The sequence below is a fragment of the Papilio polytes genome, unplaced genomic scaffold, assembly GCF_000836215.1.
Source record: "Papilio polytes unplaced genomic scaffold, Ppol_1.0 DF820889.1, whole genome shotgun sequence".
NCBI lineage: Eukaryota > Metazoa > Arthropoda > Insecta > Lepidoptera > Papilionidae > Papilio > Papilio polytes.
The window spans coordinates 341032-364123 of NW_013528315.1; the positions used below are offsets into that span (position 1 = coordinate 341032).

Sequence of the window (23092 nt, forward strand, 5' to 3'; positions counted from 1 at the left end):
AATTACACACAAGCGGTTAACACGGTAAACCAGTAACATATAATATACAAATACCTCTGTATAAAGAAGTGTGTTTGGTTTTGAGCTTAATTATCTAAAAGCTGCAATGGAAAATTTTGCCGCGGGCCATAGGGGCGATGGAAATTTTAGTTTCAGCGAGTAGGGAGGTACAGACTACAAAAAATGTTAAAAACAAACGAACGTTATTCGATCTGCGGCACGCTGCATGTTATCGAGTTTGCATTAATGACTACACTGTAACACGAGTACGCTTACACGAATTTCACAGTCGACTACCTCACTGATTCAATAATGTAGCCAAATCCGTGTGTAAATACTCGAGCTTTAAATCGAAACTTCCAAGCAATATCAACATTTTACTACTTTTGAAAATTCGGAAAAAGAAACTTAATAAATCTTTGTTGATATTTTTTTAATTAAAAAATCTTTTCGCCTGCAACAGGTTTTAACTTACATGACGGTTAGCATTTATAAACGCTCATATACGATGTTGACAAAGTGTTGGAGTCAACATAGACACTAAATAAAATATTGACATAATGTAATGTAGAAAAATCCTTTGACTGTGCTAGTCAAAGCAGGACTTTGCAAATGAATGTTTCTTAAAGTGAACCGGACCACTGATTAAAACTGTTGCTTTATACATCTCTGCGAGATCTCGCTGTAATTATTTTCACGAGTTTTAAAAACTTTTTATTCGGAACGTGAAATTCAAGAGATATTAATCTTGTCATGCAAATAACGTAGTACCAGACATATCCTGCGAGTTTGTTGGTATTTTATTTTTCATATTTTCTCTATATAAAGTTGCAGTAAAATGACTTTCATTCGAATGAATCAAATATGCGATTAAGGGCTTGTTCACGTTAAACAGTCTGATGGAGCGGGCGCGGAGACGGGCGTGGTAGATATGTCGAGCTTATATTCACATTGGTCGAAAGGTGTTTCCGCGACTGTCACGATTTGTCAGAGGATAATGACGCAGAGATGGACGACAATCTTATTAAAAAATGATCGTTTCTAATAACAAGTTCAAACTGGATAAACCTAACTGACGTCGCGAATAAATCGAGCGCTCCGCTACTTCGACATGAAAACACACAAACATATCAAGACAGATATTTTCGCCAGCGTGTCTGTCGCGAGATTGTCCGCATGTGAGTTTCGTACGTAAACACTTGGATATTACATCAAATGTTGCATATTTTGTATAATCGCGCCCGCCAACGCGCCCGCTAGTCAACTTGAACAAGCCCTAAAGGTTGCTTTAACAGTTCTCTTATTATCCTTTAACATATCAGGCATTTATTTACTCGTATATTTTTACATTGCATGTAATATTTTTACGTTCATCACTAGCACCATTTTTCAGGGAGGAGGAGGTAATCTACCAGCTGTAGTATAAACAATTCAATCGACTTTGACTTCTAAATTATCTTTTGATTTTTAATTATTTACCTAAAATCGTTTTCAAGTTGTGAGTTAGGATCAAAGTGAGATGTATAAAGCACACAAAGTTATAGCTAGCGCGCTCTATCCTTCGGCCGCGTCTTCACTTAGGTTAGGTGGAATCGTGGTCAAGCGCTGGTTTAATTATGTTAAAAAAATAAAGGATTGAATTTCACTAGATCACGAGTGGAGAACCAATGATACGAACACAATAAATAGCACTCGATACAGTGTTTTAAGCACGTCGCTGAACATAAAATTCATTGTACTACGAAAAAGTGTAAAATAGTTACTATACAAAAAGCGAACACGAATTAATATCTACGCTAAGGAATCTATCTAACAATTACAAAGTAACCTAACAATTAAAAATTACATATTGGGACCTTATCGCATGACGTGGTGTGGTTTGACATAGAGACTATGATCGTTTTAAAAAAATGGATTGGATGGATTTTTTAGAAAAATGGCACGTTAGTATGTAAAGGTTCACTACCCCTGCACTAGACTGCCAAGAGAGTCAATGATTCGTGAACATTCAAATATCAGCCAACAGCGGGATGATCGTAGAGTGATTTTAAACTTATTTTAGTTGACAATGCGTTTGGGTTGTCATGAAAGTTGTAGTAACGCATACAATCTTACTAATATTATAAATGTGAAAGTTTGGATGAATGTTTGTTAGAGTTTGTAGCCTAAAAGGCTGAATAGATCTGGAAGAAATTTGGCATAGATGTAGAGGATAGTCTGGAAGGCTATAGACTGCTTTCTTTTGTTTTTATAAAGACAACGCGGACGGAGTCGCGGGCGGAAGCTAGTAATCTATATTTTCTCAAAGAATATAGACATAGAGTACCATATATTACACGATAACATGAAGTAGGGAAAATTTAATTTAACTATTTATCCGACTCAAAGTGCGATGTTTTTTACACGTATCTATTTAGTAATAATTCGGATTTTGTTATTAAATAACAATCACTTAAATATTCGATGTGGTACCGTTTTAGTAAATTAAAAGTCAACAAGATCGGCTACGGCAGTCGCAAAGCATTTGTTTGTAAAACTAAAGTATTCTCAAAGGTCTGCGTTACAAAAATGTATAGAAAATAAAATAAAATAATGATGGAAGAGAGCTCGTTAACTCAAAGGTAAGGTTTACGTTTAAAGTATAAAGTTTGCGGTAAAACGCGACCTTGTCGGTTTTACTTTGTAAAGTGCACTTTAATCGCAAACTTAGTTGTAAACATACACTTACAGTAGCTTTAAGTTACATCGTGTTTCACTACACGTTATATGTAAAACTACGTTGTGGTTAACCTTCAGGAATACCTCAGGGACTAAGTTGACAATAAAAGAGCATGTCAAGATATTTCATCTTTGAGAAATAACTTATCATACTAATATCATAAATGCTAAAGTTTAGATGGATCGATGTTTGTTAGAGTTTGCCGCTTAAACGACTGAACAGATCTCTATTGTATTTGGTAAAGGTGCAGAGCATAGTCTCTAAGGCTGTTTACTTTTTTTTTTAATTCCACACGGAAGGAGTTGCAGGCGTAAGCTAGTGTATTAAAGTGATCGATTGCCGATGGTCGTCTTGACCGACTTCGAGTGTGGCAATCAGTAAACAGTGTCAAGTCAAATATTTGTCTCTATATAGGTCATTAGACGCGATATCACAAGTTTGTATAACACGTTACAAATCGCAAAATAATCCGCAAAACGAACTTACATACAAATCTATACATATTATAACAAATTTTATATTTTCGTATATCAAATTTTATTTATGACTAAATTCTGATAAATCAAAACCGGAAAAACCCTTGAAGAGTAGGCTTTGATTTTCAAATTACTGATGTTATGTTTTTAAAGTTAGTACAAAACATTAGAAATGTAAAATATTGCGTATATTTAACTTACCTAGCACTGAATATGGTTGCTAACGCCATGAAGCATCCGTCAGCAACCCGAGGTGTTCCAGTGAAGCATTTGTCCACAGTCCAGTCCAGTAGCGGGCCAATATCGGGGTTGCGTTCCAATAGCAACACGATAGTCTCACGGGCTAGTTCATAGATCTGTATGGACAATATTTAACATTTATGTAATACATTCATTCAAATATCTTTATTTCACACTAGCTGTTGCTCGCGACTTCGCCCGCGTGGAATGAGAAATATAACCTATTACGTTCTTCCTTTTTTTCAACCAATTACCAAAATTATTAACTTAGTAGTACTCTACGTAATAACAGAAATCTACCGATGCAAGATTCCAAATTTCTAAGCCCGGTAGCTCGTAAGCTGATTTTTCGGTTACCCTTATTGTTTGTGTTCGCGATATCTTCTAAACTATTAGTCCAATTTAAATACTGTAAAGGACAATTTTATTCTACATTAAATTCTCCTAATAACAAACGTATTTATTTGGATAAGGATTAATATTGAAAACGATAAAAGAACGCTGCAAATAGCGTAAGGTTTTGGTTATTGTGAGAGAACCGTTAAAGATAGATGTATGCTATCGGGGACTTTTCTGTAGAACTTTTTGAGATCTACAATTCTTTCATACATCATTTTTATATACCTCTAACGGTTTAGGCAGCGTAAGCCGAGAAAAGTTAAAGATTAGTGAATTTTTAACGCCGCCGTCCAGAAACACGCTGATTATTAATAGTTCCTAAACATTAGTAGTAATAAAATATAGCCTATGTTACTCACAGATAAATTACCTTTCTGACGGTGAAAGAATTTTTAAAATCGGTCCAGTGGTTTTTTTCAATACATACAAAAATACAAAAATTCAAAGTTTTCCTCTTTACAATATTAGTATAGATTAGATAATCTATAATTTACTTTTTTTTAATTACTAGCTGTTCTCGTGCGGCTTCATCCGCATGAAATAATAAAAATTTTACTATAGGTACTATTTTGTTTCCATTTGTCAAATTATCAATTGCAAATGTCAAAATGACATGACATGATGACAATCTTACTTCCTTGATGTTGGCAGCTTGTAGCTTATGGTCCCTTTCGCACATCAGGGTTTTTAACCAATTTATTTATCTCCCGAGTTTAAATGCGTGAAAATATATGGCCTAAGGCGTGACGTAAGTATAGGGCTTTTTATTAAAGAAAGAATTATTCAAAAATATGCTGTGATATTGACATCTTACGAAACAAAGTAGTTTTACGCACACGCGCAAATATTATAAAACAAATTTTACAATTGGATAAACTTGATGTTATCAGTAATTTATTGAAATGTAATTTAAATGGCGAGGCTATAATAACTACCATATATTTAGCATGAAATCGATAAAATCCCATTAAGAAAAATAATAAAATTACAAATATAAAAACAGTATACGAAAACAGATAAGCATTTCTTAACTTGAAATAAATTGAAGAGATAATCCACGTTCACAATCTGCGTCTTAACAGATTTTTTTCCTTTATTTTTGTACATTTTCTTTTCGGAAATCATAACAAAAGAAACAACAAATAATTATGAACATTATCAGTATAAGTGAGAAACGATGTTTTTCCAATTAACGAATTTGACCTTCCGTACTTCCTTATCAGTATTATGAACACAGGAAAAACATTATTATACGAAAGATTTACAAAAGCACCCTTAATTGTGTTATTGTTTTGAACGTATGTACTTTTCAACAAGCGTTTGTTTACATTACGGGTATAGCAAAAGTATATTTCACATATGTCAGTTCTTCATAGCACACACAAACGCACACAGTGCAAAGATTGTCTATATATCAACTACCTATTTCATAAGCTGAAGCATATACCAGTAGTTAAGGCGAGGTTGAAAACTAGCACGGCCTTCTTTTGGCCAAGAACTGTTTTTTTGTTTATTGAATTAATATATTTTATAAATTCCGTTTTTTTTTTTAATTCAAAAATGAACGCTACGCTGCCAACAACACTACGCGTCTCATGAACACTTACAATTTACACTTTAACAATATAGACATCTTTAACCTTTCGAAAATAAAACTTTAAAACCAAAATTTAAAAAGACATTTTGTCTACTAACTAATAATGTATTATTTGTTTTATTTTTTTCTTCATATTCATTTATACTCCCTTACTGTGATGTGTGACTTTCTTTGTTTTGATTAATCAAATTTTTTTGTATTATTTTTTGTTTATTATTGCATTATATTATATTTTAACTTTACAAGTTTAAATAAAAACCTGATGTAATAAGTTTTTATATTTATAGGCTATTGGTTTTTTAAATAAATAAATGATAATAATTTTTGGCTACAAAGGAAGAGGAAGACCGAAGCAAGTAAGGATGGATTGTGTGAAAGAGGATATGCTTAAGAAAGGAGTGGATTCAGATATGACGGCTGATAGAGATGTATGGAGCAGCACATACTGTGCCGACCCTCCGTAAGGGATAAGGGCAAGTGGATGATGATGGTTTTTTAAATAAAGAAATAAAAATAAAAGTGTTTTTCATACCTTATCATTAGTGGAAGAGAGCATTTGACTGAGCCAGGGATAGAGCGCGCCGTCTTCAGCGAGTGCGGCCGGTGCGAAGCACGGCCCGCAGCATACCAACGCACTCATTGCCTAACAACAATATTTATATAAAATAAAACAACCAAACAATTATAATGTAGATTTGAAATGGAAAACAATAAAACAGTTCTAATTGGTTTTTAATTTATTTGTAACTTACAAAAATAATAATTTAGATCTATACCATATGGGATACGAGCTATAGAGAGAGAAGAGAGATTTGTATAGAGGTCTTATAACATTAACATATGTAATGAGATACAAGAAAGTTTGTTAAGAAACTAGACCAACATGTAAATCATCAATTAGGGACCTAGACCTGGATTATAGGCACTTTTAGACGATAGTATTTTAGGCCGTTAGGAAAGGAAACAAGTTATCGCTGTACCAATCAACAAGCTATAAACATTTTTTGTTGAAGATAAACATTTGTATTAAAGCTATATAATTCAATAGGAAAGGTTTTCAATACTATGAAGTAATCTTAATTATATTTATACCGTGAGTGCGGACAAGTTGAGTCTGTCGTCATCTTGTGCTTGCTGAGGCTGCGGCTGAGTCACCAAGGCGCCGAGGTACTTCGCCAGCGGCCCACAACAGCTCGCGAACAGCGAGAACAGGCCCCGGCACAACTCCTTCTTCATCAGCGTACCGTACAGTTCGACTGCATTTACATCAATAATCATCAGCTTTCTCCATATCCTACTCCATAGGGTCGGCGCAACAGGTTTTTATCCTCCGCATAACTCTATCATACGTCATCTAAGTCATCACCCTTCAAGATCATGTCACCTTTTACATAATCCATCTATCTCTTTCTAGGTCTACCTCTACCGGTGTACCCTTCCACATTCATAACTCACGTTCTTCTTGTAGCATGCGATTCATCCCTCCTTATAATATGCCCATACCATGCTAACCTTTTACTCCTTACCCTCTCTACTATTGGGACTACTCTCAAACTTCCTCTAATATACTCATTTCGTATATTATCTATTTGTGTTACCCAGTTACATCAATAATATACTCTTCAAATAACAAATAACAAAAAAAGAATTACTTTGAGAGTAGCCCCAGTGGTTGAGAAAATAAGGAGTAAACGATTAGCATGGTATGCGCATGTTATGAGAAGGGATGAATCGCATGTAACAAGGAAGTTAGTTATGAATGTGGAGGTACACCGGCAGAGGTAGAGGTAGAAAGAGATGGATGTATTGCGTGAAAGGTGACATGATCAAGAAGGGAGAGATGACGGATGATAGAGTTATTTGCAGGACGAAGACCCGGTGCGCCGACCCTACGGCAATTGCATAAGACAGGGTAGATGATACTCTTTAAATAACATATGGAAGTATTCCCAAACTTAGTACGGAAATAAAAAATAATCGTTCATAACATTGTGGGTCGTATCAGCTACTATCCAAAACCCTGTAAACATCTGTCCACCCGTTTCAGATATTAGCTGGAACAATTTGCAGGTAGACAGACAATTTTCTTTTTAAATGTGATTATCATTTTCAGCAAAGAATATACGTTTTCGGGAAATCTGATTTTTTATGTCACATATAGAGACTTCAATTTTATAGCTTTTGCTTGCGACTCTGTCCGCGTGGAATTAAAAAACACAGCAAAATTGAATTGCTTATATGTCCTTCCAGACTATCCCCTAAATCTATGTCAGATTTTATAGAGATCCGTTCAGCCGTTTAGCGATTCATCAAAACATTCGCATGTATAATATCAGTCAATATATAGATATGTAAACATAATATCTTACTGGGAAAGCTCTTGACAAGTTCAGTGACAAAGTCAGCGAAGGTGAGCCGTTGTTCGCGCGCCGCCGCCGCGTCTTTGTCCGTCTCCGCCTCGAGGCATTGCCGCACGCCGTCCAAATACTCCGTTATTGAGGAGTGCAGACCGCCGCTCTCCAACGCAAATGTACTAAACACAAAACAACATACTAAAACATAACGCTTCAACCCAGAGGGGTACGCAGAAAACACTATATCCCTTTTTCGACATTAATACATGTATTAATTCTTTGTCCAGTCATTCTATTAAATCCTGTGCTAATAATTCCTTGAGTATGTCTGCTAATTTTTTTATTACACAGACCTTAATTAACTAACTACTGTTAACTGATACGTTTAAGGTTTAAATTATATGAAGTTAGTATCTACAGTCACACTAGCGCTACTTATATAACTCGAATACAGTTGTTAAATGTATTGTAAGATAATTTACCTGTTAGAAAATGTATTCCTCCTCGCTATAATAAGCAACATTTTATTGAGGTGCAGACGAAGCGCGTCTCTGCGACGACGACGGCGCATGTTCTCTTGTTTACGATCCACGGCTTCCCGTAATATAGGCAGGAGCTCCTCAAACAAGTCCCTGGTTGAACAAACATATAACTAAATGATTTTTTTTAAAATCAAATTTTCAGTAGTCGACTTTATTTCAAGAGTTTGATACATTTTTATCGTTTGTAGAAAATCAATCTGAGGATTACTTTAGCGACCAATTAACAATTATATGTGTTACAGTTAACCTTATAAACACGAAAGTTTAGGTGGATGGATGGAAAGATGTTTGTTAGAATTTGTAGTCTAAGTGGCTGAACAGATCTCGATGAAATTTGGCATATACGGAGAGGACAGTCTGGAAGAACACATAGACTACTAAGTTTTGTTTATCTTTAATTCCACGTGGGAGGAATCGCGAGCGAAAAGCTAGTATAGAATTATTTACTTGAGTGCATCAGGATTAATATGTCCGCAAGCTGAAACCGCGGCGTCACGGACTTCGTGCACCTCGCAGCGTACCAGCGGCGCCGCCAGCTTGTGGAGCGAGGCCCCGCGCCTCTCCCCCGCTGCGCTCGCTCAACGAGTCCGGCGACGAACTAACATCACAACATGGGATAAACAATACTGCATATATTTATATATGTAGCCTGAATAGAATAATAAATAACCTCCAACAATTCATGAAGATGACAGTTATTGAAAAGTTAAATTTGAAGGTAAGGTTACTTTATTGTTCTGATCAGAATATACAATTCTTTCAGAAGTAAGATTATTCGAACTGTTATTTTAGCCTAAAAGGGATGTGACAGTACATACATATTCCTTGGAAGTTTGAAATACAAACTTCTGTGTGTGATTTCTTTTGTGTCACCAATTTTTCTTTATAAAGTGACATTTCTTTTGTTATAACTATTGAATTAGGGTATTTTGAGTATAGTTCATTTTGGTATACTTCCTTTGGCTGAAAATGTTCAAAAATTATAATGATAACTGTTACTTTACTTAAAACTGTCGAATTGTTATTCAATATGAATGGTAATTTTTTTTTAAATGAATAATATGAAAATCGTTAAAACAAAGATTTACTAAAAAAAAAATTCCCATTTAACATTATTAGTTGTTACTCACATATGCAATTTCCCATTTACCTACCTTTTGGTAGAGATAGCATGAAGTAACCTTAATAATTCATTTTAATATTATTATTTACGACATCAAGCTAGTTTTTCTACTGGATTTGAATCTTTATTAAGTTTTGAAGTGAGATAAAGAGATAGATTTACAACATTTATAAGGAAAACATTTAACAGCAAAGGCATTGCCATTTTCTGACAAAGGAAGAGTTATCGGGCATAAGTAATAGCAAAACACAGAAACAACATTGAAAAAAATAGCTTTGTGTAAACATTTATGTACTACATTTTTTCAAACAGAAGCAATACGGAACAAATATACAAAAGCTTACAAAATGAAACAAAAACAGCCTCTTCAGCAACTAGCGTTTAGATATATCTAAAATCAGATAGCAAATAGATATTTACGTTTTAACGCTTTAAACTACTGTAAAACAACACAAAAAAAATAGCACGCGAAAAAGAAATATTTAAATACGTTTTAAGAAATGCCTTTAAAGCTTTTCAGATTAATAATTTTATATAACAAATATAAAACATATTGAATCAAATATATTACTGAATATATTCATATTTTATAGTCTAATAAAAATTAAATGCTTTATTATAATTTTAAATGAGACACCTAATAGAATTGGCCCCTTATACCTTTTGAAATTTCATTCCATTCATGCCTTTCAACTTCTTATTTCAAACAAATAATGTTATATTCGCACACATTAAGTTACCTTGCATAAATCATAACAATTTGATTTTACTACTATGATCTTTATGAAATAATTATTATAAAAACTAATGAATTCACAACGCCTTCATTTGTACATGGCATAATATAAAAACACCTTATTTCAATGATTCACCAAAACATGTTGACAGTATTTGATATATAAAAAAACAGCTTATTTACACACACATACAAAACTCATCCTTTACTCAAGAATTTAATATTATACTAATTTATGTTTTTTTTCAATTTGTTTTAAATGTTTTATCCTTAAGCAGTTGTTAGTTAATTGTTGTCATTTTAGTTTATTAGTGCATTGTTCCCATAGCATATCACTAACTACACATTCAAAGTTATGACAGTTTAGCAAACGGCTGCTTTACGTTCTTTAGAAAACACATTGAAATAGAAAGATTGATTATACAGGTTTTTTATTTGTTAAAAAATAAAAAATTTCATACAAATATTTAAATAGGAAAGTAATTAAGAAATATCAATCTTTCAATTTCAAATAAACACGTATAGATAGTCCATATATGTCAAGTAGACAATTATTGGCCATACACTGTCATTCACAAACAAAACACGTAAATTATGCGACTACAATGTGAGAGCGCGCACAGTAAATGATAATGCTATTGCACAACGTGTCGATGTATGTATATATCTAAAAGACGGCGAGACACAGCACAACCTGCGATCTATTTGCGATCAAACAGTCCCAGTAATGACGATTGAACAATGATGTTTGCTAGCTGTGCACATTACCTATGCGTGATATGATGAATGGCAACGATACAGCGGTTTTCGTATCGGGTAATTGACAAGCGAGCGCGGAATCGACAATGTATGCGCTGACGATTCCATCGGTTCGACGGGGTCTGCGGCGACGGATGATAACGGCATTGAATCATGCCTTATGTTAAGACAACGATGAGGATAAGCGAGATGGTACCGAAACACGACAGAAACGATGATATGATAAACAAATGCGACGTGCACATAGCGATTGACGATGTGATTGCGTTTGGCGATTGTATCGGCCACCTCGTCCGTTTGTGATGCCTGTGCGCGCGGGCATAGCTGAGGGGCAGCGTGAAGAAGCCGCCGGTGGCGTTGAGGCTCTCGCTGGAGCCAGTCAGCGCGGCCGGGCCAGCCCACCCCTCCGGTTCCGCGTGGCTGGACAGAGGGCACGCATTGGGCCGCCGCATTGCCGTCACACGCACCACATTCACCACACTCACCACCGAAATATTATACCGATTGTTGCTCTCTAACTATCATGTACCCCCTTCTCCATCATACTTTCTCTATATCTTGATGCAATACAATGTTATAAATACATTAAACACATAATCGACTCGAATGTGAGAATCCAATTGAGATCATTTGGTCAAATTATCGCGTCTCACAGTAGTTAAACATTACAAGTTTCTATTACGCTGTCAATTGTCGAATTATATTTGAAATCCTTATAAAATATCTAATAAAGTATATAACTTGCTAGTTGTTCCTCAACATTACTAAACTATATTCAGATATTGTAACATTTATTTCAACGTAATAGAAACAGAGTTACCATGTTAGAAATATATGCGGATTGTTACGTAATAAACGCATGCGACGTTTCACATAGTCATATTTTAACAGGCGTTTCTTGTTCTTAAAATATATGTATTTTAATAAATAATATTTCTATTAATCTGTTAAAAGGCAAACGAGTTTAATACCACATTACAAGTGATTGCAAAATAAGATCACTACTCCTCTCAGCACAACAAATTAATTTTAGAATACTATACAAACAAATGCTTTAATGCCAATTAAAAAATATTCCAAAGTATTACTTGTTAAGCCAATCAAAATATTTATATAGTAGTGTCCATTTTGTTAAAGATTGTTAAATTGGAATGCGACGGAAAGATTTACTTTTATACTGCAGAAATCAATATTCGACTTCGAAACACTTACTTATCCATGATATTCAAATTTAATCCAATTAGTTCAAAGTCAATCTGAGGGATAGCAACATCAATCGAAAAACGTAATCCATTTAAAGGGTTAATATCTCAAGGATCGAATATAGATTTGAACTGTAATCCTAATGATTATTAAAAAATCCGTCACACTCAATGTAGTAAATGTATACAAAGACAGTTGACTTACCTTAGACTCAAATCTGGACTGGCACAGCGGATGACTGGACTAGGCACAGCCGGCACCACTAGGTATGCCATCGTCATATAATACTTCCACACCTAAAAGTAACGGATAAATATAAAACCAACTAAAAAGTATTTTTCAATTAAAAAAAGCAAAGAAATTTAGAATAACCGTAAGCCTGATACTAAAGCCCGGTTCATACTTAGTCAGTCTAGTGGGACAGTTGCGTAGGCCAGTCAGATTGTATGGACTCACTGGTACCAGTTAATGATCACAATGTGTCAGTTGTTGACAGTCCAGTTATAGAGCGCTACTGACCTAATGTACTGGTCAAGTTATAATGCCGCATAAAGAAAAATATATCAAGATCCATTTTCCAATCCATTTTTTTAAATTGCCAAACTTAACATGTTATAGAAATAAAATTTACTTACTTGCATATATCCATCTCTTTCCTTCTCTGGTTTTCTGGGTAAAGCAGGACTGCGAGAGAGCAAGGAGGCGCGATTGTCGCTGACTGGTCTGTAACCAACATTTCACAATTGATGTACAAATAGGCAGATATAGGGTTAAAGAGTAGAAACGAATGATGTGAATAGTATAAATAATGTCAATTAAAGTGATGTGAATGACGTCAATGATGTGAATGACGTCAATGACGTGTATGATGTAAATGATGTGAATGATGTAAATGACGTCAATGATGTGAATGATGTAAATGACGTCAATGATGTGAATGATGTAAATGACGTCAATGATGTGAATGTTGTAAAGGATGTGAATGATGTAGCCAGCGTAAATGATTTTAATGGTGTAAATTATTCAAATATATAAGAAAATCAGTTTTAAATAAGTGTTTATACTTTTAAACAATTTATATAATCTAACGTGATAATTTAAAAACTCAGAGCTACATTTCTTGCTAGGATCGCTCGCCATAATCAAAAACGTGTAATGACATTGACAGCTGTCAGAGATGTGACGTTTATGCCAATAATCTATTGTTGTGGCAATTCTACATTGCGGTATTATTATTTTTTTTGGCAATACTTACGCGGGTTCTATAATGGTGTACAGCGCATGTATCCTGGCGTGAAGTATCGGCCACGCCTGCAGTACGGTGGCGGGGCAGCGGGCGGGTACGCGGCCGCGCTCCAATAGACCGTATAATATTACCTGTGAATATACATTCAGTATTAAAACAGGATATTTATATCTATTCTAATATATTTCCAATAATCTTCATTTTAATAAAAACACTAACGACACGTTACATATCTCCACGCTATTTAGTTTAGGGGAAATTAGAAAAAAACGAGTGTAAGTCGCAATCATGCGGATAAAGCCGCACGGGAAAAGCTAGTTTATATTTGATGTGTTAATATTAAATAGTAACTCACCTCCCAGGGATCAGCTCCGTTACTAGAACTAGAGCTCCAGCTGTTCTTAGTCGATGCTTCATCGTGTTGTAAACCTGTAACATACACCGTCAATCAAATTTCACATATACAAGCACTTTCAACATTATTTAATGAGAAATTGACTATTTATTTTACATTTATCGACTCTTTAGAAGTGCCTTTTGTCAAAGCCCACAAATTTTCAATTTGTTATGAACGAATGAATGAATGAATATTTATTGCCACAAAAAAGGAATTACATGACAGTTAGATCTCACTAATATATAATGCGAAAGTTTAGATAGATGGATGGATGTTGGTTAGTTTGTAGACAAAACGGCTAAACGAATCTCGAATTTGGCATAGATGTAGAGGCCTAACCTCTAGATCTAAAACACATAGGGTACTAATTTTTTTTTACTCCACGCGGATAGTCACGGGCGAAAGCTAGTAGATTCATAGTTTTACCAGCGGTCCATACGGCGTGGCTGCGCTCCGCTATCCATACGAGGTCCGGCTGTCCAGCTGCGAGTATCGCCTGCTTCTCCGCTGGAGGCAGCAGCGACAGACACTTCTCAGCAAAGTGAGGCACGTGCGCGTCCGCAGCCTCTATCAATGCAGGCTCCTCGCGACTCACTTGTAACTTATCTAGCAGATACTTGATCTCCCTGATAAGATTAAACACGTATATGTTAATATCTTCATTTTACATTCGTCTAACTTGCTTGTCTATTCTAACATTGTTTTTCTCCTCGAATATTAGTATTTGCCACCACGTCACAAGATAATTGTTTTTTTTTTTTTACTTTTTAGTATGACTTATTGTTCTGTCCAGCCTAAACCGGATGCACAAGCAAGAGTATAGATCAAAATAGCTTGTAATAAAAATATCAACTGTAAACCGACTGTATAGACAAGCATTTTTTTATAAAACAATGTTATAATGTATTTGTTGAATACGTCCAGTACCATTAAACCTTCTACCTAGTAATTCAGAACATAGAACATATCTATATAAATATAGTAAGAACCGTCTACCACTCTAAACTTTTCCAATCTCTCGTTTCCCAAAATCTTTCCTAACTATCTTAAATCTACAAAAAATTATCATACTAAGATATGAAAGTTATATTAAACAAGGAAATAGTACTATGCAAACCTTAGTATATGTACAGCCAATCGCCTAGGATAGGCCTTGCATTGGCACAACATGACGAGGCCAAGAGCCTCAGCACCTCTGAGCACAGATAACAGCGGCTCGTGTTTCATAGGCGCGGTGGGCGCGGTAGGCACAGCGGGTGCGGTGGGCGCGGAGGGCGCGGAGGGCGTTGCAGGCGCGGAAGCTGCTGGTTCACCATTCTTCCAGCTAGTTATAAGCTGTAGCAGCATTCGAAGACCATTCTCAACCAACTGGGGTGTGGTGTCCTGAAATATTTATAAAAGCGAATTTAAGTTTTTTTTTTATAATAAAAGGAAGCAAACAAGCGACGAGAACACTGAGGTGGTCAACGATGCCCATGGACATCCGCAACACCAGAGGAACTACAGATGCGTTGCCGGCCTTTGAGGAAATGATAGCCTCGCTTTTTGAAGGACCCTAAGTGGTACTATCCTACTATACTACCCTAAGTACTGTCGAAATTGGATAAGCGAGAAAACATAATAAAATGTCTTGGAATCTAGCGTATCCATCCACTGTATTTGCTTTTAACATTTCAACTAACATGTATGCTTAAAAATCCTGCTCTGGGCATGCTATATAGACTTCTTTGTTTTATTAATTTTAATAAACATATAAGTATAAAATAATAACAACCTGTACATCCTTGGCGAGGAACTGCGTGAAGCCAGCGAGCACATCCTGCCTCCACTCCGGGAAGTCCACGATGAGGGTCTGGAGGCTCTGGAAGGACAGGCCCCGGAGCTCTTCATCCATATGCACTGTCAGCCGGCACAACAGGTCTACCAGCTCACTTGAACTCATTCCCTCGGGGATGAGGCTGCATGAGATAAACAATGCTGTTAAAATATTTTTGCTAAAAATGTTTGAACGGAAAAGGAATATTTTTCTTCAGTTAACTATGATATAACAACAAACTAACTTGCGAATATTATTAATGCGAAAGATGAATGGTTAGATGGAGGAATGGATGGTTGTTAGGTTAGAGTTTGTAGCATAAACTGTTCAACCATTCTTAATACTTATAAAATATAATAAAGTACTTACCGCGGTATTGCGGCAACGCAAGTCCTGAATAGATCAATTCTAGGCTTCCTCTCGCCTGTATTAATTTCTTGTTCTTTGGTAACATTCTGTGTATTGGTCAGCATCAATGGCCGGCCGTAGTGCGCATCCAACGCCCTCAGTATCTCCACCAGCACTCGCCTGACATAAGGGAAATATGCACTCATCCCAATAGACCTTGCTGTTTCATCAGTTAACATTTTATTGAGAAAAGTCTTCTTAACTCTTAAAGTATTCCCGGATGGCAAAGTCCCCGAAGTCCGGGGCATCGGTGGTTCACCTTCTTTCTGTTGAAGACTATCAGCTACGACCAAAAACGCTCGAAGACCTATAGACATTCTTTCAGGTGTCATAATTATCTTGATCGGTCTTCCGACCATTAGCAGATCGAATACTATCTCTCTCATAGCGAAGTCCAGTCTCTCTTGAGCTATGAACTGAATGATTTTGACGAATATATTCAAGGGTGTGTCACGAGGGACTACGCCTTTGGAACCCTTCGGGAAGAGGGAGTTGACGATACTCTGCAGCCGAGAATGAGTGGCAGAATTGCTTTCGCATTTGATCCTTATCATGTACACCCAGAGCAGACGGTATAACGCTTCTGAAATATTAAAAAAGTACTGTGTTTTGTATAGAAGTACACAAAGAAATATGCTTAAAATGTTGTATTATGTATCTTTAGCCATATCATGATGGTTGGATGGATGTTTGGACCCTAAACGGCTGAACAGATTTTGCTAAAATGTGCTGTAAATGTAGAGGATAGTCTGGAAGAACACATAGGCTACTCACATTTGTTTTTTGTCAATATCGCGCAGACAAAGTCGCGGGCGAAAGCTAGTGTTAAAATAAATCAACTCACCTAGTGCCACTCTGCACATCTTCGGGTCTCTGTTCTTGAGATGTGACAGACACATAGCGAGGAAGCAATGCCAGTTGGCTAAGAAGAACTGCTTCTGTGAGACACAGAGCAGACAGGTGACCAGAGGGAACAGCGCCAGCCGATGCTTAGACTTGGTGCTGGCATCCAATGTATGACTGTACAGCATTTCGACAAAGTTCTTCAAACATGGTACATTCACTTCGTTTTTCACAGTCTAAAATAAAATTATTTACCCATTAAATTGTGAGATTTAATCATCGGAACACTTCTATTTTCTTAAGGATTCTGGAGAGAAAATAATGTTTCAATACATTGTTTCAACAATAAATCTAACAATTTGGTAAACACCTCCACATACAATACAACGTAAATCGAAATTAACACATCATAATGCGAAGATAACTGTTGTTTTAGTATAAGTCAAAATATTGTTTAGAAGTAGTGTTATTGTATTTAGCATAACTTAAAATATTAATAAATTTAATAAAAACAAAGAAAAAAAAACTAAAAATATGTATATAATATAATAAGGAACTCATTAATATAACATGAAAATACGCAACAAAAAGAATTATATAAACCGTGGAAAAAAGAGTCTGTAGATGTTGATTAAAAAAAAACAATAAATGATAGCTTACCGCAGCAACTGGCACTAATATCTCCACAAAGAGACCAGCTAACGCATGTCGTATATCTTTGTCCTTCACCTCAAGGAAATATTGAGCACATTCTTGCAGAAATTGAAACGATGCCTCGAACTCTTCAATGGGCACCATCTTCACTCGGAAGAACTTCATGCCCATCAGCAAAGATATGATGCTTTGTGTCGAATGCGGTGATGGTTCTCGAGACTTTAGATCCTGTTCACAAATTATAAAGTAAAAATGTGAATATAGAAATCTTAAAAAAAGTCAAATATAAGCATAGTTAAGTACTGTGTTGGTAACACTGAATTTGTTATGAGTTGATATTATTCTTTAATATATTACTAATATAAAAGTGAAAGTCTAGATGGATGTTTGCTATCTCTAAAATGGCTTAATCTGTTTGACATTTGGCATAATTGTAGAACATAATCTGGAAGAAAACATAAACTACTGAGTTTTTTATTTCCGAAAGGACGGAGTCACGGGCGACAGCTAGTTAAAGACAAGACAACAATTTATATTATAATATTAATTATACAATAGTGATAATGACATGGTTAAAAACCATTATTCATACTTTTATCATCATTAACCGTTTTCAGACACTCTATTATATGTTAAATAAATAAAATAAAATAAAATAAGCCTTTATTGCTGTTCTTAAATTAAAGTAATATTTTAAATTTACAGTTACATGCTATCTAATACTTAGGGAGATTCCATGTGACAATCATTATTATAAATTAAAAGAAATCAAAGCTTAAGTTAAACAAAACATAAATATTAAAAACAAAAAGTAAAAAAAGGAACTAATTAAATATTATAAACATAAAAATGATTGTCCACTAATTTTCTAATCTATATTCTATTTATCGGCAAGCGGATACTCCCGAGAAACAGCTTGTCTTTCGACAAAGGCCTCCTCTAACACTTTCCATTTCTCTCTGTCTTTAGCGTATGTTATAACTGTGTGTTACAAAACTGAACTATATCATGTTCTAGATACTAATTGTTATAATACATATGTGATAATCATAAGTCGCAGGTATATGCTAATAGACGTTTACGGATGTAAATATACGAAGTACTATAGACTAGCGGTCGCCATTGGTGGAAATTCGATTTTTTTTTTAAGTATAGTGGATTTCTATAAAGGTACCAAGTTAAATGACTTAAAGCTTAACCTTAAACTTAACAAAGTAGACAGAAATTACACATCTAGTGCCATAGTTTCATTAAAATGTCCTGTTAGTCTAATCTTAGTAAGTTCTAATACTAATATTAAAAATGAAAAAAGTCTAGATGAATAGATGGATGTTTGTTAGAATTTGTAACCTAAATGGCTGAACGGATTACGACGATATTTAGCATAGATGTAGAGAATAGTCTGGATGAACACATAGGCTACACACTTTTGATTTTTTTAAATACACGCGGACGGAGTGTGGGCGAAAGCTAGTATGTTATATTTGTATATATTTACCTTGAGTTCCGCCGTGAATCGTTTCCGAACGGAGGAGAAGCGTGATTGCGCCAGGGCGCCGATTACTTCTGCGTAGAGGTCAGCTATTATATGCACGTTGGCCGCGTTAGGGTTCGATTGGAGCCTATAATTTCAAACATATTAGTATCTATAGATATTAAATAATATATCTAACAAAAGGTAAACTTCAATGTGAACAAATTATATTTCACAAAGTTATAATAATATGGTCAAAAATGTATTTTTAATAACAGATATTATAGCATGAAAAAATTGTATTTCACGAGTCAATTGTTACGTCCTGCTTTAATGTTTATATCATGTTCTAATCAATTTGAACTCACCCTTCTTTATAATTGAATCGTTTGAAGGCCAGTGTCTCAATGTAATGCACTAGATCCTCGTGTCCTGGATGGAAGGGCAGTTGACGCAGCACCTCAATCAGAGCTAGGCAGAAGAGGAACTCTACGGCCAGGTCTCGTCTCTCCGCCTGCAACTCCTCGCAGCTACGTTCAGTGGTCTCCGTCCCAGCCCCACTTCCAGCAACTATGTATATTATACTGCAAAAATAATGGTTATATTAAAGCTAAATAAAAAAAAACAATTTTTACAAAATAAAACTAAATAATAGATTAAAGATTAGACTCACAACTTGTGATGTATTGTACCAAATGTTGGAAGACACTTTACAAATAAAAGAAAATACGATGGTGACGCTAAAATGGTAAGAGAATAGATACAATATGTAGAATATCTGTATTATGAAGAAATTTAATCAACAACTCAAGGGAGTTATTCGATTTTCAGCTAACTTGAATGAGTTATTTCCTGATTTTATTTTATATTACAATGAAATATAGGCTCAATATAACAGAATGAGAGATGTCAATTGTACAGAAACTGACAAACAATATCTGAAATGTTTTTGGGTACCGACTTTTATATTGACTTTTTGGATGAAAAAAAAAAGCGCGTGACGCCAGTTACCAATTGTTATTAATTTTAGACTATTTAAATGACAAGACATCTTTATCTTAGATGTGCCTTATTGTTGCTATTCATACGTAAAATTTGATTCCAATCTGCTCGACACGTGTCTTAGCTAAAAATTTACATGTGAATGTTTTATCTCACCTTTTGTTGCGTGAATCGTGTTGTGGCTTTTTTGCTTGTTCACTGAGTTGCGGTGAATCAGCCATTTGTCTTTCGAGCCAACCAAACAGGGCTCGGAGCAAAGAAGGCAGGCAATGCTCAGCGACTGTACCAAATGCTGATAGAATCTGATCAAGTTGTGGATCTTCACCACGCTGAAGGGTTTTGTTCAAAGGCTTCTCCTAAAAGATTAGCAAATACTTAGAACTATAGTTAAGTCAGAACAGAGAACACTTTGTGCTAAATCACATGCTGTTTAGGAGGTTCTATAAAATAATTACATACCAATGGTTCAGCCATCACTGCTTCCATTTTTCTCTCAGCTTGAACGGTGAATTCAGTAAATAATAGCCTCATAACATACTCTCCCGGACGGTGGTCCATATCTGTGGGTGGAACGATAGGTCCTTTGTGTGGACCCCATGGTAGCATTGAGCCTGGAATTTATAAAAATTATTTAAAAATATAGGCATTAAAAAGTAATAATCTCAATTAAACCTTAACTAATGTTTAAAACATATCATTACAATTGATATCCCAAAAATTTAATTCTTTTTAGCTCTAATATAGTAAGAATATAAGTTTCAATTTAATTTCTTTGATTAATCTATATAAATTTTAAGTCATTATTAAATCTATAAAGACTACAATACTATTAGCAAGGTTGGATGAGTTTAAATGAGTTATACATACTCACATGTTTATGTAAAGTGTGAATGTATATGGCTCAATCAAATGATCATAAACAAAGAAAGTTAAACAACTATTTGTAGAAAACATATTATTCATAGATATTAATCATAATTTCGTGTTATACTATATTTCAATAATAATGATATTTTCTTTGGTCAGGTTTTGATAATGAATAGTAAGAATTAAACTATACAACTATTGTGACACTTTTATTACTAAACTAGCTTTTGCCCGCATAGAATAAAAAAAATAACAAAAGTAAGTACCCTATGTGTTCTTCCAGAATGTTCTCTACAACTCTAACAAATTTTATAGAAATCAGTTTAGCCGTTTAGGCTACAAACTTTAACAGACAAACATCCATCGATCTAAACTTTCCCATTTATAATATTAGTATGAAGTATGATATAGCTATCCCAGTCATTCTGAGTAATAAAGAAGGGACTAGAAAACGTGTTTACAAATCTATAGGTTATAAATGAATACCTCTTGTTGAGATGATAGATGCCAGTGAGTTGCCGACATTTCTCCAGTCGTTGGCCGTTAGTGTTGGGGCGGACCTGTCCTGAGAGGCGTGTGCTTCTGAGACACTCGCGTCACTACTGAAGGGCATGGGAGCTTCGCCATCATGGGCTCTTTGCTCCAATATCACACTGCCTTCAGACTCGGCTTCACTAGACACCATTGATGATGGAGTTTCCTCCATTCCTGAATATAAACATAAATCACATTAAATTGTTACAATGTGTATATTTTGGTTAATAAATAACTCAATTTTTCAAGTATAAGTAGGATTGATTGGAAAGGTAGTTGACTCATTACAAGTATTAATGACGTTTGTTAATTAACAAATATATCTATTACTACAATGCAATAAACATGTCATTCTTTTTTTTAATTGTGTATAAACATTTATGAACATATGTTTTGGGAGAAAAACTCAAGTTAAATTAAAACAATTATCATGTAGGGTTTCACTAGTTTTTCTTACTTTTGACAATGCGTCAGTATTTAGTTAACATATAAAGGAATGTGTGGCATAATTCAGGGCTGAATATAAGCGACAGAACCAAGGGTGTGCTAGTGACGACCTATTTGCAGCGGTGTTAAAAAACGCGTAAGTATGACAAAGTGTTTGTGAATGAATTACCTGTTGCATCTTCGGAATGAGTATCAGGTGGGGCAGCATTCATCATATCAGATGTATCAAATGTCATCATTTTAACCTTCGGTGTTGTTACTGTTGCTAAACAGCTGCTGAATAAAACAATTTGAACTTATGAACATACTATTACATCGTAATGCATAAATAACTCTAAAATTGATGACAATTTCAGCTCCGATAAAGTTATAATAATCGGAGAACATGTTACATGTTTAAATGCACTTTTTATTTCTACACTAGCTGTTGCTCGCGACTTCCTCCACATGTATTTTAAAAATATAGCCTATTTTACTAAGTGATAATGTAGCTTTAATGGTAAAGGATTTTTGAAATTGGCCCAATAGTTATTTCAAGAATACAAATCTTTTCTCTTTTAAACATTAGTATACAGATTGAATCATTACTACATTATCTTTAATTACTTCTGGTATGCAAATATCATACTAATAATGTCAACTAAGTTTTTCACTTATCTGTTTATCAATAACAAATTAATTTATTAACTAGAATTTGCATTTTCAACTTATATGTAATAATAAGTCATATCCTGTTCTAAAATATTAACAAATAACCATTTGTTTCCACTTATTATACATTCATAAAAAAATGCACAAAAAGAATATAATCCACTTAATGGACTATTAACTACAATGTACAATTTAGGCTTAATTTCAATGTGTACCCAAAGCTATTATAATATGAAGCTTGACATTATAATATTAAGAATATTGCTTTGTTCTATGCAACATTGTATTATCGTATCTATGTTCCAGGAATATCCTTTTACTTGTAATTAATACTTGAGAAATGTTTATCTTTTGTTTATTTCTGTTAAATTCAAAAGTACCTACTGAATGGTTTTTAAAAATGTTTCTCCCATATAAATGTATTAGAAAGTAATCTTTAATTCTTTAATATTGAATGTTTAATGTACAATTTTTTAATATGATTTGATGTCTCACATGAGTTACAATTTTAGTAATACATGTTTTAATTTAAACAAATTGATTCAAGTACAAAGTGAAAAAGGGTGAAATTACTCAGTGTGCTGACAAATCAAGTATGGCTTGGT

At 34.7% G+C, this 23092-nt stretch overlaps 1 protein-coding gene across 1 annotated transcript in view; it reads right to left on the bottom strand.

The window, feature by feature from the left end:
• The window catches only part of LOC106110068 (protein furry), a 94929-nt gene that overhangs the window by 70208 nt on the left and 1629 nt on the right, over nt 1-23092 (bottom strand). Inside the window, 24 exon segments of the mRNA XM_013291754.1 lie at nt 3397-3551; nt 5964-6074; nt 6524-6687; nt 7801-7964; nt 8268-8417; nt 8775-8876; nt 8878-8925; nt 11105-11365; nt 12353-12444; nt 12784-12871; nt 13404-13525; nt 13750-13823; nt 14218-14417; nt 14909-15174; nt 15566-15749; nt 15977-16598; nt 16860-17094; nt 17519-17740; nt 19011-19134; nt 19355-19570; nt 20145-20344; nt 20448-20599; nt 21342-21563; nt 22006-22112. Coding sequence (XP_013147208.1) covers nt 3397-3551; nt 5964-6074; nt 6524-6687; nt 7801-7964; nt 8268-8417; nt 8775-8876; nt 8878-8925; nt 11105-11365; nt 12353-12444; nt 12784-12871; nt 13404-13525; nt 13750-13823; nt 14218-14417; nt 14909-15174; nt 15566-15749; nt 15977-16598; nt 16860-17094; nt 17519-17740; nt 19011-19134; nt 19355-19570; nt 20145-20344; nt 20448-20599; nt 21342-21563; nt 22006-22075 — 4244 coding nt within the window. The 5' untranslated portion in view covers nt 22076-22112.